Below are 18,559 nucleotides of genomic sequence, written 5' to 3'. Positions count from 1 at the left end.
TTTGACTTTGTATTATTGCCAGGAGAAATGAGGGCTCTGACCAAGCAGAAAAAAACCCCACCTCAAATTTGCTCTCTGTGCAAAGCAGAGGTGTTCTCTATGAAATCAAGATAAGCTCAAACACACCCTGATAAGACAAGAAACTCTGTTTATGCACATAAAAAGGTTTAAATCCAGTTTCCACCTTTCCACATCATCCATCCAAAGCTCCTTTCAATTGTGACTTTGAACCTTCTATCAAACTTCAAAAATTCTCTGCAAGCCCATTTCCCACAATGACTGTCACAACAAAACAAAACAAAACAAAACAAAACAAAACAAAACAGAACAAAAAAAAAAAAAGAAAAAACCACCAAGAAAATGTGCCTTTTCCTCAGAAAACAGGGAATTAGAACTTGAGTCCACCCCAGTGCCTCACCCACCAGGGGGGTTTTACGGGGGTTTATTTTCAATACTGACAGGGAAGGATTCCCCACTAAAACACCCAAAGAGTTCATGAAAGCGCCTTGGCACGGATTCGCCGTAATTTGGCAAATCCGCCGTAATTAAAAGACATTTTGTGACTTCTCCTTGGAGATCCTGGAGGTTCCTGGCCCGGGGATTGTCCCAGCAGCTGTGTGTGAGGGTGCTGTGTCAGGACAGCGTTGTGGTGGTCACCATTGTCACCGTTGTCACCAGCAGCGCCAGGCTGGGCGCGCCCCGGCCGGCCCCCGATGTCCTGCGGGCCTGCAGCACGGCAAACACGGCGTTGGTGGAGTTGGTGGGGATCTCCACGTTGCAGATCATGCCTTCGCAGCAGGAAACGCACTCCTGCAGGGAGGAAAAACGGGCATTAAATCCGGGGTGATGGATTCAGGGAGATCCGCGGGAGCTGGAAAAGCAGAGGGCTTTCGTGGAGTTGTAATAAGGTGACGTAGATGTGGGTTTGAAATAACGCCTTGGGAAGGCTGAGCTGGAGCAGAGACTGGACACAGCTGGAGAATAAAGTAGGGATTTATTGAAAGGCCTCCAGGATCCACCTTGGGCAGGACAGAGCCTGGCCAGGGCTGCACCCAAGGTGGACCCAAAATGGTCATTAAATGGTCACTAAATGGTCACAAAATGGACCCAAAATAGTCATTAAATGGTCACAAAATGGACCCAAAATGGACCCAAAATGGTCATTAAATGTTCACAAAATGGACCCAAAATGGTCACAAAATGGACCCAAAATGGTCACAAAACAGACCCAAAATGGTCACAAAACAGACCCAAAATGGACCCAAAATGGCTGGCTGGTCACAAGATCTCCCACTTTTTTAAGTTTTGGTCCATTTGCATATTGGGGTTTAATTGTCCAATTACAGCTCCAGGTTGTCAAGTCCCATCCGTCTTGTTCCTCCCTCCAGCCCACCCATATTTTTGCTTTTGGGTGCACCCAAAAACCCCAGCGGGGAGATGGTGTTATCCCCTCCCAGCCAGCAGCAGCAGGGAAGGAGGAAAGGCGGAAAGGCGGAAAGGCGGAAAGGAGGACAGGAGGACAGGAGGACAGGAGGACAGGAGGAAAGGAGGAAAGGAGGAAAGGAGGAAAGGAGGAAAGGAGGAAAGGAGGAAAGGAGGACAGGAGGAAAGGAGGAAAGGAGGACAGGAGGAAAGGAGGAAAGGAGGACAGGAGGAAAGGCGGAAAGGAGGAAAGGCGGAAAGGAGGAAAGGCGGAAAGGAGGGCTTGGTCCTGCTCCTCCTGCAGTAATCCGAGTGTTCCCTGCTGCAGAGCAGCTCCAGGCACTTCCTCCTGGAAAAACCAGTCCTGGAATGGCCAGCTCCAGCCCCAGGGGCTGCCCGTGCACCAGTAGCAGGGCAGGAATAGGGCAGGAAGAGGGCAGGAGTATCAGGAGAACATGAGTAGGGCAGGAGCAGGGCAGGAATATGAGGAACAGGACAGGATTAGGACAGGAGCAGCAGGAAAAGAGTGGAATTAGAGCAAGAGTAGAGCATGAGCAGGGCAGGAGTAAAGCAGGAGTAGCACAGCAGTGGCACTCACCGTGTGGCCGCTGTCCCCGTGGCGGTGGCAGCCCACCAGGTGACACTCCTCACCCGTGGCACATTTCTTGGTGACCGAGGTGCTCTCGCCGTGGGCAGTGAACAGGTGAGCGGTCAGGCAGTACCGAGTGCCTGCAGGGGAAACCAGGGTGTTCATTCCCAGAAATCCAGTCTTGGAACAGGACTTCAATGGAAAAACCAGGGTGTTCATTCCCAGAAATCCAGCCTTTGGAACAGGATTTCAATAGAAAAACCAGGGTGTTCATTCCCAGAAATCCAGCCTTGGAACAGGATTTCAATGGAAAAACCAGGGTGTTCATTCCCAGAAATCCAGCCTTGGAACAGGATTTCAGTGGGAAAACACAGTGTTCATTCCCAGAAATCCAGCCTTGGAACAGGCTTTCAAAATAAGGAAAATAATGAAAATATTCTATAGTTATACAGAACCATTTGCAACTTGATCAGAAGAGCATTTAGAAAGAAAGTAATTCCTCTGAAATCTTCGCTGACCCTCCAACCATCCAGAAAGGCTGATTTTATTTAAATCTCTAATTAGCACCATCATCTACTCTCTTATTTCCAGCTCTCTCCTCTTTTTGGCAGCACATCCCTGCGTGGTTTCACATTTGTTTCCTCATTCCTCTACTTTGCTCCTTTCCCACCATTCCTGTGAATGGCACCGGGAAGAAAAACCAGGAAATATTTCCATTTTTTTCCTTGTTTTATCCTCCTCAGCACAGGTGTGATCCCCAGTCAGGCAGGTCCTGCTGCTCACAAAGAAACACTAATTTTGGGATGGAATCCAAAGGGAAGGGAATAAAGCCAGACAGGGAATTTTTCAGGTTTTTCAAACAACATCTTTAAATTAACTCCAGGGAAGCACATCATTAGATATATATATATATATATATATATACAGAGCAACACAAATAGGTAATTCATATTGATACATTACTTAGAAATATGTTTGTATATTTATATTTTATTGTCACATAAAACTGAGAGAGATGAAGATAAATAATTTTTCCCTGTTGCTTTACCCCCTGAAGGGAATAAAGCTACAGAAGAAATTCTTCAGGTTTTTTTAAACAATATCTTTAAATTAACTACTGAAAAGCACATCATTATATATATAAACACAGAGAGAAACATAGAGGTTTAATTAAGATTGATGTAACATTTGGAAATTTGTTTCTATATGAGTATTTTATTGTTATATATTGTATAAAACTGAGAGAGATGGAGATAAATAATTTTTCCCTGTTGCTTCACACTCTGAAGAGAATAAAGCTACAGAGGAAATTCTTCAGGTTTCTTAAACAAGATTAAAATTAACTCCTGGGAAGCACATAGTTATATATACATATACACAGAGAAACATGCAGAGTTAATTAAAATTGATGTATTATTCAGACATCTGTTTGTATATTAATATTTTATTTTTTATATATACTATAGAAAACGGAGAGAGATGGAGATAAATAATTTTTCACTGTTGCTTTATACCTAATGGGAATAAAGCCACAGAGGAAATTTTCCAAGTTTTTTAAACAATATATTTAAAATTAAGTCTTATATATACACAGAGAAACATATATAGGTAATTTATATTGATGTATTATGCAGACATCTCTTAGTATATTTAATATTTTATTGTTGTACATTATATAGAACTGAGAGAGATGGAGATAAATAATTTTCCCCTGTTGCTTTACACCCTGAAGAGAATAAAGCCACAGAGAAAATTCTTCAGGTTTTTTAAACAGTATCTTTAAAATTAACTCTTGGGAAGCACTTCATTATGTATATATACACACAGAGAAACATATAGAGTTAATTAAGATTGATGTATTATTCAGACATCTGTTTGTATATTAATATTTTATAGTTATACATTATATAAAATGGAGAGAGATGGAGATAAATAATTTTCCCCTGTTGCTTTACACCCTGAAGAGAATAAAGCTACAAAGGAAATTCTTCAGGTTTTTTTAAACAACATCTTTAAAATTAACTCCTTAGAAGCACATCATTACATATATACACAAACGAACACATACAGATAATTAAGATTGATGTATTATTAAAAAATCTGTTTGTATATTAATATTTTACAATGATATAAAACGGAGAGAGATTAAGATAAATATTTTTTTTCTTGTTGCTTTACACCCTGAAGAGAATAAAGCTACAGTAGAAATTCTTCAGGTTTTTTTAAAGAACATCTTTAACTCCTGAGAAGCACATCATTACATATATACACAAAGGAGCACATCTAGGTAATTAATATTGATGTATTATTCAGGAATTCATTGGTATATTAATATTTTGTTGTAAAACATTAAATAAAACTGAGAGAGATGGGGGATGAACAATTTTTCCCTGTTGCTTTGCACTCTGGAATGGCCAAAAATTTGCCAGGTCAGCAGGAATTACCTGACTCAGCAGCACCAATCACAGAACTGTGCTGGCACACGAACCCCATGAACCAGCCAGACTCCTCCAAGGGGCTGAGTCAGGGAGACATAAATTGAAATATCACAGAGGATCTCCTCAGCCTTACTCACTTTCAGGACACCACCTGTCCTCGGCCCATCTGTTGCAGTTGTAGTTGTCCACTGCGTTGTCACAGGTGAAGCACTTGAAGCTGTTTGGGAATGGAGTGGCTTGGAAAGCATTAAAAAAAAGTATTAAAAATGCAGTCGGTTGGAGGAAAAAATTCAGGTATTTCAAATGATGATTGTACATGCACGTATTTACAAAAATCAGTTATATATATTTACATCTTTGTACTGTCAGGCAAATAAAATAAGTTTTGCAGAAAGCTGGTTTTTTTTTCCCTCGAGGTTTGAACTTAAAATACATCCTCCTGTTTTCACTCTCATAATCCAAAATTGAGATAGTGGTGAGAAAGGCAGGAAAGAGAGAAGAGTTTATCTCCCCTCCCTGTATTCACAGGATAAATAAATCTACATTTTCCCTTTGATGGAAAAACTGCATTTTCCAAAGCAGCTCCAGATCTCCCCCTCGGAAGGAGAAGTTGGCTCCTTTAAACAAAAGGATGCAGAGGAACTCTTTGAAAACAAAAATCTTATTTCCATTATTGAAATGAATCATCTGAAGGTGCAGGGTTCATTAGGGGCAGATATTCTAGCCAGCTATTATATCCTGGCTGGTTTAATGATGCAGATAATGCAAATGAAGGGATGGAACACTGGCGATGCCAGATAAGAGGGGGAAAAAAAAAAAAAAAAAGAAAAGATGATGCCATTAGTGCCAACTGGCTTCACAGGTCCCACGAGGTTTTTAATTACCTCCAGACTGAATTAATTGAGTACAGCAACACCTATTCCTCCCCTTACAAAACCCCCAACGAGATAAAAGACCAAAACCACCTGTTCTGGATTATTTTACAAGGAAACCGCTGCATAATTTCCTCTGCAGGGAGACAGAAATTAAAAAAAAAAAAAAAAAAAAAAAAAAAAAGAGAGAAAAAGAAAAGCTCTTCAAATGACAAAGTCCTCATGCACTCTTTAATTTGGAGATTTGGTTTTGTTTAGCCAACTTGTCAAATATTTAGGATAAAGTGCTGTGAGTTGAGAAGCAGAATATTTATTGTAAAGTTTCTGTGGAAACCCAAAGGACCGGGAGGGATAGGGCAAATAATTCAAATTCTAAGCCAGAATTCCGTAAAAAAAAAAATCCTACTTACGGTCCAGTGGCAGCCTGACGTTGTAGAAGTTGATGTTTTCAGCTGAAACCCAAATTCCTGAGAGGATGAGGAAGGGGAGAAGGGCTCCGGGCAGCGCGCGCCGGAACAGCCCCATCCTGGGAGTCACCGCACATGGAAACCCGCACCCCTCAGGCCTGAAAAAGTGATGGAACTCATCACATCCCACATTATTCCCTGGGAATCGCGACAATCCGAGCTGGAGGATGAGAGATTCCCTGCGGGAAATCCTGCTGGAAGGGTGGAAATGCAGCCGGGAATGTCTGCGAGCCGCGCAAAGTTGAGCTGGTGGTGCCTTCTGCTGGCCAGAATCCCTCACACTGGGCTTCAAATCCCCCACAAAACAAAAACCCAAATTCAAGTTCACGTTATTTTTTTCACCTCCTGAGCAATGAGAAATTTTTACCTCTTTAAATCTTAAAATCTTTAAAGATTTCCTTGAAAGGATTCCTAAAAATTAGCATTTTTAGGGGGGACTGAGTTCCTTTAGATTCAACTTGAACCAGTGTGGAATAAACAGCACTAAGGAAATACTAATAAAATTATTATAAAAATAAATACGATAAATATAATAAATACTAAAAATAATAAAAATTAAACAGCACCAAGGAAGCAAAACACAGAGCAATCTCAATTTTAACACCAACAACCAATCCCTTACCTGAGATAAATAAATCGAACTTCAGACAAGCTACGCCGTCTGAATTTTAAGTGCACTTTGCACTTAAAACGTATTTTAATGCCGTATTTTAGCATTAAAAAATTAAGTTTAAATTCAGTGTGTTTCTTTTTAAGTGCATCCCAAGGGAATGCTAAGGAAGACGCCTGGGGATGGCACAGAGGTGTTGGAGAAGGGTGGAAAGTTCAGAGGGGTGAGATGAAATCACACGAAATTACATTTATTTTATTACATTTATTTATTTGGGGCCCCCTGGGTGCTCTGCTAAGGCTTTGGAGAGAAGGACTGAACGTTTTGCTCGGGTTGTTATTTAGATTTCCACACCTCCAGACAAGCACAGGGGATTGTGGCAGGTGACCCTGGAGCCTGGTTCAGGTATTAAAAATCCCAACCTCGCTCCTCCCATGCAAATTCCCAGCAGGACAAACGAGCTGGAGTGGAGGCTCCTGCCAAACCAGAGCCCAAGGCATTCCCTCCACATTTCCAGGCACACCCTGGCCAGGCTGCGCACTCTGCTGAGCAGAGAAATCGAGGAATTTCCCTCTTTCCCCTGGATTTTTGGATTGGTTTGGGATTTTCCCTTTTCCAGTGGAGATGGTTTTGCCAACCAAGCAAACAAGAGCATTTCAGGAGTTGTGAATTTTCTTGCGAATTGAACAACGCTGCTTAAGGTCTTCATATTAAATCCTGGCTTTATGGATGTATTCCAGGAGATATTCCGAAGTCACAGCCTACCTCAGCTCCCTGTGTGCTTCCAACACTGTTTTCCATAGGATGGTCCAAGATTTCTTCTGGCTGCAGACCGGGATCTAAAGCAAGATTAGGCAGGAGAATCTGTGGAGAACAGAAAGCAACAGATCATCAAAATTCTGCTTTGAAGAAACAAATTAGCATTAAATTAAGATAGAAAATTAGGTTTTTACAATGAAATATCCAAAGAAATGCTTGAACTATGCAATATGGCTCTTACTGAGTGCTGTGGCACTGCAGAAATTGAAATTCCCTCCTTTCCAGTGCCAGAAAAGACAAATAAAAGACAAAAAATGAAGGAACGAGGCTCAGCCCGATCCTGAGAATGAGTTTCCTCCAGGAAAACCATCACTGAGGGAACGACCCAGGCGGGACCACACGAGTGAATATTCCCGATATTCCGGAGATATCCCAACTTTCCACACGAGGCCTGCCCAAAAACAGAAGCCCAAATCAGCAGCAAGGGAACCTGAGACAGCAAAAGCTCCCAGTTCGAGGCTGATGAACCAACAGGTCCCTCCCAACGTTGATGTGGAGTTGACGCAACTCCTGGAATTCTGAGCAGGCCACAATTCCCAGAGCTGCACATTCCTGATCCTAATGGCCTCATCCTCGTGCCCCTGCACCATCAGGGATCCAGATTTCCTGACTCCTGGAGGGCTCCTCCACCCACACTGGCTGAGGGACGCTGGTAATGAGATGAGAAGAGTCCTTCTCGTGCCTCAAGTCATCGCTCTCCTTCCTGGATCCCTTGCAAATGACTGTTTATCCTGGAATTCCAGGGTGGTTTGGGTTGGAAGGGAATTTAAAGCTCATTCAGTTCCACCTCCCTTCCAAACCTTCAGCTTGCTCCAAGCCCTTCCAACCTGGCCTGGGACACTTAAATCCGTGGAATATCTCAGGCAACCCAGTTTTGATCAAGAATTTCCCAAAATTTCAGTGTATTTTGAAATCATTTCTGCTTTACTCTGCGCAAAGGGAGGGGATTGAACCATTCCAACATTCCCAGGGCTTCTTCTCCTCGTCCTGCATTTGCTGCTGGCTCAAGGGAACTCTGCCTTTCTGGGCTGTAACTGGATCTGAAGCACCTGGACAGCAAAATAAAAGGCACAATCCCACTCGTGCCAGACCCAGGCTCTGCCCTGCCGCCCTCCCCGGAGCTCCCATCGCTTCCCCTTGTGCCAAATTTTAGGGAATACAAACACACAAAAAAAAGCGACTCTGAGGCTCAGTAAACCGAGGCAGTCAAAGGTGTCCTTGTTTGCTGAGCAGGCCAATAAATAATGGATGTTGTTTGCCCTGGGCTTGGTTACACAGCTGCACCGCCAGGGCGTTCTCAAACCAAACACGAAAATACTGGCCCCCCAAAAAATGGCTTTCATATCTCACCCAGAATCTTGCAAAAGCTCGTTTTGTGCCTCATCTCTCTCGTGCTGGCAGATAAGATTGTCTAGCAGCGTGGAGTGAAGGTTTCATTAGGCCCAATTAGGAGCGCTCATTAATGAAGGGGGAAAAAACTGTCACAACACGGAAGATTAACTTATATAAACAAGAGCAAACGGGGAGCTCCAGCTTTCCTTGAGGGAGGGAAGACAATCCAAAAACAAAGAAAAAAAAAACCCCCAAAACTCTGTGCCTAAAACCCATCCCAAGAAAACAACCAGGAGCACAATGGCTGGAGAAATGAAAATATCCTCCAGGAGGTTGGAACCTCGCAGGGCCCGTCATCGAAAAGTAGGAAAGCGGCGTCCTTGCTTTTCTAATTTTAATAAAATTCCAGTCTGTCGACATTGCTGTTCCTGGCAGGCCGAGGGGAGGATTAGCAGATTGAACAGCAGATATGGAATGCAAATGGAAACTTCCTGCTGTCATTCAGCAGGCAATTTTCGGGTTGCTATTAGATAATTGGAAGCTGCTCCTGTTAAGCTCGTTAAATAGCACTTGGGGACATGAGAGCTCCAAAGACACGGGTGGAAAAAAAAAAATGGGATTTTCTGTCCTGGAAAGCTCAAAGCCAACACCTGACGGGCCCTGCCACAAATCCCAAAGGCCACAAAGGAAATTCAGCTTGGCTGAAAAGGACAGAAAAGTGTTCCGTGGCTGCCCCGTTCTCATGTTCCCCTCTGGGGACCATTTAATTCCTGCAAAAGTCAGTGAGTGAAGAAGTGGATGAAACAGAAGTTTTTAAAAACCATATAATTTTCTTTAGGAAGGAACAAATTTAAAAAAAAAAAAAAAACACAACAAAAACACAGCATAATTTTCTTTAGGAAGGAACAAATTTTTTAAAAACCCGTAATTTTCTTTAGGAAGGAACAATTAAAAAAAAAAACCACACACATAATTTTCTTTAGGAAACCAGCAGACACATTTAAAATATAAAAAGGTGGGGGAAAAAAATAAAGATTTTGACAAATTAAACACCCTCCCTCAAAAAGAAAAAACAAAAAACCTGCATATTTTTGCAGATCTGCAAATTTAAATTTTGCAATTTTGCAGATCTGTAAATTCCCAACTCTTTGCTCTGGAAGTTTTACACTTTTCTTCCCTGCTGAGTTTAAATTTCCGTATTTTTTTAATTTTTTTTTCACTTTTTTGCCTCACAGCGTGTTATTATTAGCACAACACACCCCAGGGGGAAAAGAAAAAATGGGTTTTGCATTACACTGACAGACACCTGCGAGGAGTAACGGCGACAGAAACAAACTGAGCTCATCAGGAGGGTTTTTAAACACCACCCACTTCCTTTAGCTGCGCCCACAGCCCCACTTGGGATGAGATTTTTGGCCTTAATTAGGTGAAATCACGGGAGTTCTTTATCTGAGATCTTGTAAAAGTAAAGCACAACATCATTTTAGCTCGGGGGGGATGATGTTGGCACGGGAGGGGAGGTGTGTGACTGCACCAAACGCACAACTGCCGTGGTTCCAGACGGAAAATAATCCCTGAAGAACACGATAAAACCTGGGAAGTGTCACTGGAGAGAGGGATTTGTGAGGAGAAAATAAGGAGTGAAAAGGTGAATTATTCCTCTCACAGCTCAAAGCGACGTTCGGGTTAAAATTCCAAATGGCCCGTGGTGGATGGATGGATTATCCCCGCGTGGAAAACCATTTATTTTGTCTAAAAATCCATTTGTTAATTTAAAAAAATCCATAAATTTCTGACTTCCTCCTGCCAGCTTTCCATTTCCTCAAAGAACTGGTCTTTGCCAAAGCTCTGGATGGCCAAAAGTTGACTTTGGAGCAGCTTTTACACATCACCTGCAATGGGTTTAAATCTTCCCCTCACCTGTGCAAGACTGGAAACTGGAATTTAATATGGCTCTGGAGAAAAGAGATTACAAGAATAAGCACCATTTTTTCCTCTTTCCTTGAGACCTGGTTTCACAATATTAAATTTACAGAAAATTTATTAAATTAATTTACAAAATTCCTTCTTATTACAGGATTAAGTAGCATTTTTTCCCTTTCCTTGAGACCTGGTTTCACAATATTAAATTTACAGAAAATTTATTAAATTATTTTATTAAATTCCTTCTTATTACAGGAATAAGCAGCATTTTTTTCCCTTTCCTTGAGATCTGGTTTCACAATATTAAATTTACAGAAAATTTTTTACAGAAATTTACAGAATTCCTGCTCATTACAGGATTAAGCAGCATTTTTTTTTTTCTTTCCTTGAGACCTGGTTTCAAAATATTAAATTTACAAAATTCCTTCTTATTACAGGAATAAGCAGCATTTTTTCCCTTTCCTTGAGATCTGGTTTCACAATATGAAATTTACAGAAAATTTATTACAGAAATTCACAGAATTCCTGCTCATTACAGGAATAAGCAGCTTTTTTTTCCTTTCCTTTCCTCGAGAGTTGGTTTCACAATCTTAAATTTGCAGAATGTTTAAGTTTAACAATATCACATGCACAGAATATTTAATCAAATACCTCCATGGATCTGACCATTAGTAACCAGCGAGTGAACACTCAACACAGGAGAGAAAAATTCTGATTTTCAGTGCTTTTTCTTCTCCAAGTTTATCAATAAAAGATCTCTTTAATCCTGCCACTTTACTCATATTCAGCAATACTCCAGATATTCCTGCACACTCCAGATGTATTTTCCAACAGGGAAAATGGTGGGACAAAACAACACTGCTCCAACAAAATCAAGAGGTTTTAATGCATATTTCTATACATTCATTATAATTCACGGAAAATGAAAGTTTTCAGGCAGTTAAACTCGACCTCAGAAACATCCCTGGGTTTCACTGCCTGACTTTCCAAGTGAAATCTGATTTTTAAAACAAACTCTGCCCGGTGTACCCAGGCACAGATGGCACAAAATTCCATTTCCCATTCCAGCCAATAAACCAGACAACCCCGACAAGAACCTACACGAATCCCACTTGTCCAAGGAACATCACGTTCCCTTCCAAACTCAATTTTAAGCTCAAGACCCACACCCTGGGAAGATTTGCTGGGAGGGTTGGCAGGCAGATCTACTCCAAATCCTAAAATCCAAATCCTAAATCCACCAAAATCTGCTGGAGCCTGAAGGGGCCCCCAGGGAATGGGAAATCTGCAGGTTCTGCATCCCACAGAACATTCTTCACCTTCAGCTGAGATTGAGATTTAAAGGACAAGAGCTGAGCTCCTAAAGCTGAAAAGCTGCTTTTTGAACCCAGTTCTTCACTTCTTTCCTCGTGGTTGTTACTTCAGGACCTTGGGGGTTTTTTCTAGCTTTTAGAAGGAAAAATTGAGGCAAAAACATCAAAATAAAATCAGTTCTCTGTCCTTTCCTAGTATTTTTTTCCCAAGTTATGACGGGTTTGGGATTGTGTCTGATGCAAACTCACAGTTTGTGCAGAAAGGAGAGGGAGAAAAGGGAAATCACATTTGCCTGGTTTTATTTTGTTATATAAAGGACAAACAAACCGTCCTTTACCTTCCTGGAGCAGAACTCTTCACCAGCATTTCCTCCAGGAGTAACTCTCCAAGTGACATTAAATATTCCTTGGAAGCTCCTTCCCTACGGATCCACGGGTTTCCTAGAACAACACGACACCAGAGCGATTCTTCCACCACCAACTTCCCAAAAACAACGCCAAGCTCAAGAATCAGGGAATATTCCAGCTGGGAAAAAAATCCTCTAAGATCACTGAAACACCTCAAATTCACCAAAATAAAATTTCCTTTGTTACCAGTTTAGCGCAGGAATTGCACTGGAATTTTTAAAAAATCCCCACACGGAGTCAGACGTGGTGGGTGCTGGCGGAGTTTGAGGTGTGAAATTTCTCCCACTGCTCCCAATGTGATCTCACGTTCACAGCAGCTCCTGCTCCAAGGAAATCCTCAAAATCCCGACCAAAATCATCCCCTGGAATGCGCCAGGAGCGATCCCACAGCTCCTCCAGCGAGCTGCTGCTGAATAAATGAATTTAAAAATCAGTTCTTAGCACTGGGCTCTGAATATTGAACCCACAGAGAGGGAGTTTGAGTCCTGAAGCTCCTCAAGCTCAGGGAACTCCCATTTTTTTGAAGGAAAAAAAATGTGTCTGAATGAAAGTTCTCATTGAAAATGTAACTTTAAAGTAGGTCATATCTGTTTTATATATATTAAAACGTATATATTCAATATATTTTTCTATATCATAATATATTTTAATATATTATTATATAGTCTACGGTATAGCTATATATCTATATTTTTATATATCATAGTATATATAATATTTTATATTATGTATCTATAAATTTATATTATATATATTGGATATCATAACACATGTAATATTTTATATTGTATCAATATATTTATATATTTTCTATATTATGGTACAAAGACTATTTTATATATTATATTATATTTTATATATATTATATATACTATTATATATTTCTATTTTATATATATTATCTATATTATAGTATATATTTTTAGATTGTATCGATATATTTATATATTTTATATCTCTTTGTATAATACATATATTATTTTATATTATATATCTATATTCATATCTATTTCCATATTTTAAATCTTCTAATACATAAAATATTTTATATTTTATGCATGCATTCATAATTTTTATATAATTTTTATATTATGTATACATATTTAAAAGCAGGTCACTTTTCAGTGACGTTTTCATGATTGACATGATATTTCTGTTTACTAAAAGCACTCACTGGCCTCACAAATAGGATGGAGGCAGGGAATGAGTGAAACTCCGATTGCTGTCCCGTCCATCCAGCATTTCCTCCAGGAATAACCCTCCATTTAATGTTTTGACATTAAAACACCCTTGGGAACTCCTTCCCTGTGGATCCAGCCCACCCTCCGAGCAGCAGCAGCAGCGACAGAACCAGTTCTGAGCACAAAATTAATGGGAGAGTCACTGATTGCACCCCTGAAAATACCCCGAGCACAAACCCCCCTTTCCACATTTCTCGCCCACTGAGAACCGGTTTTTTGGTATTGTTCTGCTGATTATTTTATATTTTTGTATTATTTTATATGATATAGAATACACGTAATATTAAGAAATTATACAATAAAGTATAAATATGTGTGTGCCATTATATTACACATATACCTATATGTAATACAGATAGACATTCCAAATTCAGATGTTCCAAATTCAAAATTTCCAAATTCAGACAAACATTCCAAATTCAGACGTTCCAAATTCAAATTTTCCAAATTCAGACATACATTCCAAATTCAGACGTTCCAAACTCTGACATTCCAAATTCTAAATTCAAAATTCAAACATTCAAATTCAAACACTCTAAATTCAGACAAACATTTCAAATTCAAAATTCCAACATTCCAACATTCCAAAATTCCAAATTCAAACATTCAAATTCAAATATTCCAAATTCAGGCATTCCAAATTCAGACAAACATTCTAAATTCAAACATTCCAAATTCAAACATTCCACGTTCAAACATTCAAATTAAAACAATTCAAACATTCCAAATTCAAACATTCCCAATCCAGACATTCCAAATTCAGGATCTTCAATCCCAAATACAGCCTGTGAGAAAAAATTTTTGAGCGTGAGCTACTGTGGATGAAATCCCCCAAATCATGGAAAGGCTCCAAAAGAACATCCTGGAATTATTCCTGCACTGAAAAATTCCAGGTGAGCACCGTGGGGTGACAGAGGAGGGAAAACAGGGAAGGGAAAGGCAGGATGAGCTGGATCCACGGGACAATTAAATAAAAATATGGACACAAAGGTAAGGACAAAAATAATCAGTAGAGAATATTTTTTTAAATTAGCTGAATCAGCACATTTTTAGACTTTTTTTTTTTTTTTTTTAGGATTTTTTAAAAATCCAGAATAAAATTACCCAGGCAGTGGAAAGCTCCCCCTTCCACAAATCCGGGGAAAGACAGAGGAAGCAATAAACTTTATGACAGAGGGGGAAAAAAAGAGGTTCACCAAGAACCTTTGAAATAAGAGAACTTTCTGCTGCAATTCTGGGCTCTCATTTACCCACCATGAATGGACCTGGGGGGGACTGAAAAGGGAAAAAAAAACCCAACAGAGCCAATATTCCTGACCAATTCTGTTTAATCACTTGAATTGTCAGGATAAAGGGATGCTGCTCCAAAAAAAAAAAAAAAAAAACCTTCCTCAGTGCCAGCAGGAAGTATCTTTAAATATCCTAAATATTCTAATGCCTACAAAGAAATGGATGCAGCAGCTGAAGGGAGAAGTTTGGAAATTTGTACATCTGGTCCCTTCCTCTGCCAGACCAGAATTCCACCTTTCCAAATATAATTAGAGATATGAATTCATCCGGAATGGATCCTACCAAAGGTCATTTAATGTAAGAAATAAGGCACGTCCCAAGGAGATAAAGGATGAGGATGTTTTTAATGCAGAGGAAGGTTCAATACAGCAGCAAACCTGGAATTATTCAGGATGTGTCAAATGCTGAATGTCCCTCAAATCCTCCCAGCCTGATCTTTTTGCTGATCCAAAAAGGTGCAAGAAGAGCACGACGCCAATTCCCAGTTTTTATCCATCTGCACTTCCCACAGCGCTCTGAAACCCCCCTGGGACATTCCAGAGCTTGGAATTCACCCCATCCTCCAGCCCCACCCCAAAAATGGTGAGTGAGAGCCTGACCTTTCATGTGATTTATTGTGGCCTCACAGAGTTGGGAATGCAGCAATTCCAAAGATGTTGTTAGGAAAACGCAACAGAGTGAGTTTGGATCTCAACCCTCAGGCCTGGGAGACAACTGGGAATTTTCTCCTCTAAGTTTGTCCTATAAATCCCAGGATTTGGGTTGAGAGGGTCCTTAGAGTTCATCCCATCCCACCCTTGCCCACCTCCCACTGCTCCAAGCCTCATCCAACCCGGCCTGGGGCACTTCCAGGCAAATCCCAAAATTTCTGTGCGTTTTATGCGGAAGAAAAAATTCAGTTTACAGAGTTCAACCATGAAAACACAGCGATTGTTACCCCACCAGCTCCACATCCATCCTTCAGCTCTCCCTATAAAAACCCACAGCAGGCAGGTTAACCTGTTATTAATGAATAACCTGGTATTAATAAATAACAAAATCTATAGGATGAAACCTACCTGGGGCTTGTTGCTCATCTAATGGGTTTAGAAGAGCATCAAGCAAAAATCCCATTAAAATATTCATCAGCTTATTCCAAAGGACTCAACTCACAGTCTGGCATCACCACAATAAATAATTATGGCAGGAAGGATTTTTAGATTAAAAAAAAAAAAAAAAAAAAAAAAAAAAAAAAAGAAACTCATTGGCCAAGAAGAGAATAAAAAAATTCTACTTTTCCTCACAGGACACAAAGAACGAACCTAGAATTTTTAAAGTTCATGCATATTTTGCTTTTTTTTTGCAGCTATTTAAGCATAAAAACAGGGATTTTGCCTGGACCAGAGTGAGGAGATGCTGGAGCAGGGGGTAGAATTCCTCCAGCTCTTATCAGACGCTGCAGGAGCAGCACGAAGGGCTGGGCAAAGATAAAGTTCTCCATCTGCTGAGGGCTGCTGCTGTTATCAAAAACGGGGTCAAAAAGTTAACTCAGGCAGCGTTTTACAGCTTAAGCCCCGAAAAACAAACCCAAACTTGGAGACAAAATAAAAGGGGCACGTGAGAAGTGAGGCAAAGACCAGAGCTGAGACACGGAAAGGGCTGGAGCAGCTGAGCCAAGAGCAGATTAATGGAAATAATCTGAGTAATCAATAACCAGGCATGAGAAAATTAATTAACTGCTGAACGAGCCTCCACAGAAACGATCCCAAAGGCAAATGAGTCATTATCATTGTTCATAATGATGATAAATAGTTTATCTCCAAAAACCAGTCAATATCGAGCAAGGGAAATGTCCATTTATTACCAGGCTAAGGCTGGGAAGAGCCCAATTTCCCATTTGGAAACATTTCCCATCCAAGGCAACTCCCCAGCCTTCCCATTTTTCCAATATTGAAGAATAATTGCACACTTTAAACCTATTTCATCCATGACAAACTGGGAGCCGGAAATGTTGTGGTTTTTTAACAAATACACACTGAATTTTACACTCAATAACCTCAAAAGAAGCAGATTTTTTTGGGAAAAAAAAAAGTCCAGCCCCAAGCACCAGGCCCTGTCTCAAAATCCAATATATAATTGAGTGGGATTATGTCCCTTCCTAAAGAACAGAAACAGCCAGGATTTATTCATCAGTGCTGAACATGAAGGAAAAAAGGAATGTTTTGTCCACGAAAAAAAAAAAAAAAAAAAAAAAAAAAAAAACAAGAGCCACAGGAAATCCTGCACAACAGAAGGAAAAGCATCCAGGGATTGATAAACCAGGATGAACTTTAATCCAGTTAGGGCTGGATTTACACCCAGGTGTAAATTTGGTGCAGAGCTGGGCCAAAACCAGGCTCTTCCTCCATCTTTATGACTTTAGAAAACTTTATAAAATAAGTGGCATCTCCTCAAGCTCCCCTCACAAGGAGCAGCAATTTCCTGGTTGTGATCATCTCCTGCCCCAGTTTGATAAATTTCTCTGGCAGAATTCCCTGAGCCTGGAACAGCTCCAGAACCAGGAGAACTGTGACAGCTTCTGCATTCACCTGGCCTCTCTTCAAAGCTTTGGGAGGGCAGGGTGGGGAAAACAGGGTGGAGTGAAAAAAAAAAAAAAAAAAAAAATAATAATAAAAAAATAATAATCCCAATTTAATTACGAGCAGAGCTGCAGAATCCCATCCACGTGAAATCCTTTGTGCCACAAACACCTCCCGGGCTCGGAAAGCTGGGACAGGAAACCCTTGGCACCAGGAGCACCTGGAATGTTCCTCTTCACCCACCTGGGGGAATTATTTTTGTTGTTCTTTTGCTCCAGGTTGGAAGTTCTGGGCCTGGAATGAGACAAGGAGATGGAGGTGTGGCTGTGTTCTCAGGAAGTCCAAAAAAAATTTCCTCCCTTTTTTATTTGATTTGTGGGTTTTTTGGGGGGTCATCCATCATTTCTTTTTATTCTCCTTGCTCTCTCCTCATTAATACTGTCAGATCTTTTTTTTTTTTTTTTTGTCAGATCTGTTTTACCCTCTCCTTTAATAAACAGTAGAGGAAGGGGAAGAAATCCAGAGTGGGAGAGAAGGAAAACCCAAGATGAGCCTCCAGAGAGGAGGACAAACCACAGCAGAAATCTCTGAATTCTTCAAGAAAATTCCTCGGAATTTTCACTGAATTCTTCAAGATCTCTCTCCTTTTGGCAAACAAAAAACTCTCCTGGACTCTCCTGCAAATCCAGGAATATTTTTGTGTTACCTTTTTCCCTAAGCTGCAAAGAAATCTGAATTTATAATTCCCTGTTCCAACCAGATCAAAATGCAACAGATCTTGGGTTTAGTGTGACACCCCCCCCCCCCACACACACACCTCATCAGGAAAAGAAGAAATTAATAAATGGAACACGGAATAAAGATCAAAGATCACTGCAGCCACTCCACAAAACATAGGAGCAGCTAAAGGTGCTGGACAAAGCTGCATTTACTTTAAAAATATATATTAAATTACTCCTTGAAATGTCAACTGCTATTCCAACACTGAGAATTGTCACAAGTAACACAAATGAAGTGCTGAGCTGGCCACTGACTGTGATATAACTGTAAATAAATCAAAAAAATATTTCAAAAAAATAAAATACCTTTCATTGGGTATTTTTGATTGAATTGAAAGCAGCTGCTGCTGGAGTGAGGACACTGCGACATTCCAGGGAAGAGTTTGAAATCATCAAGTGATTTCAACTGGAGCTCTCCACAATCCACACGTGGGGAGAGAAAAAATATTCTCCCTTTGGTTTTTTGTTAGTTTGGTTTTTTTTTTTTTTTTTTTTTTT

The 18,559-nt window shown here is 40.3% G+C and overlaps 1 protein-coding gene and 1 long non-coding RNA gene across 4 annotated transcripts in view; both read right to left on the bottom strand.

Annotated features, from left to right (window-relative positions):
• The window catches only part of LOC136363751 (uncharacterized), a 196,827-nt gene that overhangs the window by 62,617 nt on the left and 115,651 nt on the right, over positions 1-18,559 (bottom strand). The window lies entirely within an intron of this gene.
• Positions 634-7,527, bottom strand: LOC136363873 (ly6/PLAUR domain-containing protein 6B-like). The gene is given in 9 exon segments (XM_066323339.1): positions 634-810; positions 2,021-2,151; positions 4,587-4,685; positions 5,732-5,886; positions 7,164-7,210; positions 7,212-7,262; positions 7,399-7,439; positions 7,442-7,502; positions 7,504-7,527. Coding segments are annotated over 9 exon segments (786 nt in total).

Source organism: Sylvia atricapilla, chromosome 7 (assembly GCF_009819655.1).
Source record: "Sylvia atricapilla isolate bSylAtr1 chromosome 7, bSylAtr1.pri, whole genome shotgun sequence".
NCBI classification, from domain to species: Eukaryota; Metazoa; Chordata; class Aves; order Passeriformes; family Sylviidae; genus Sylvia; species Sylvia atricapilla.
This window is presented reverse-complemented; position numbering and strand designations above follow the sequence as displayed.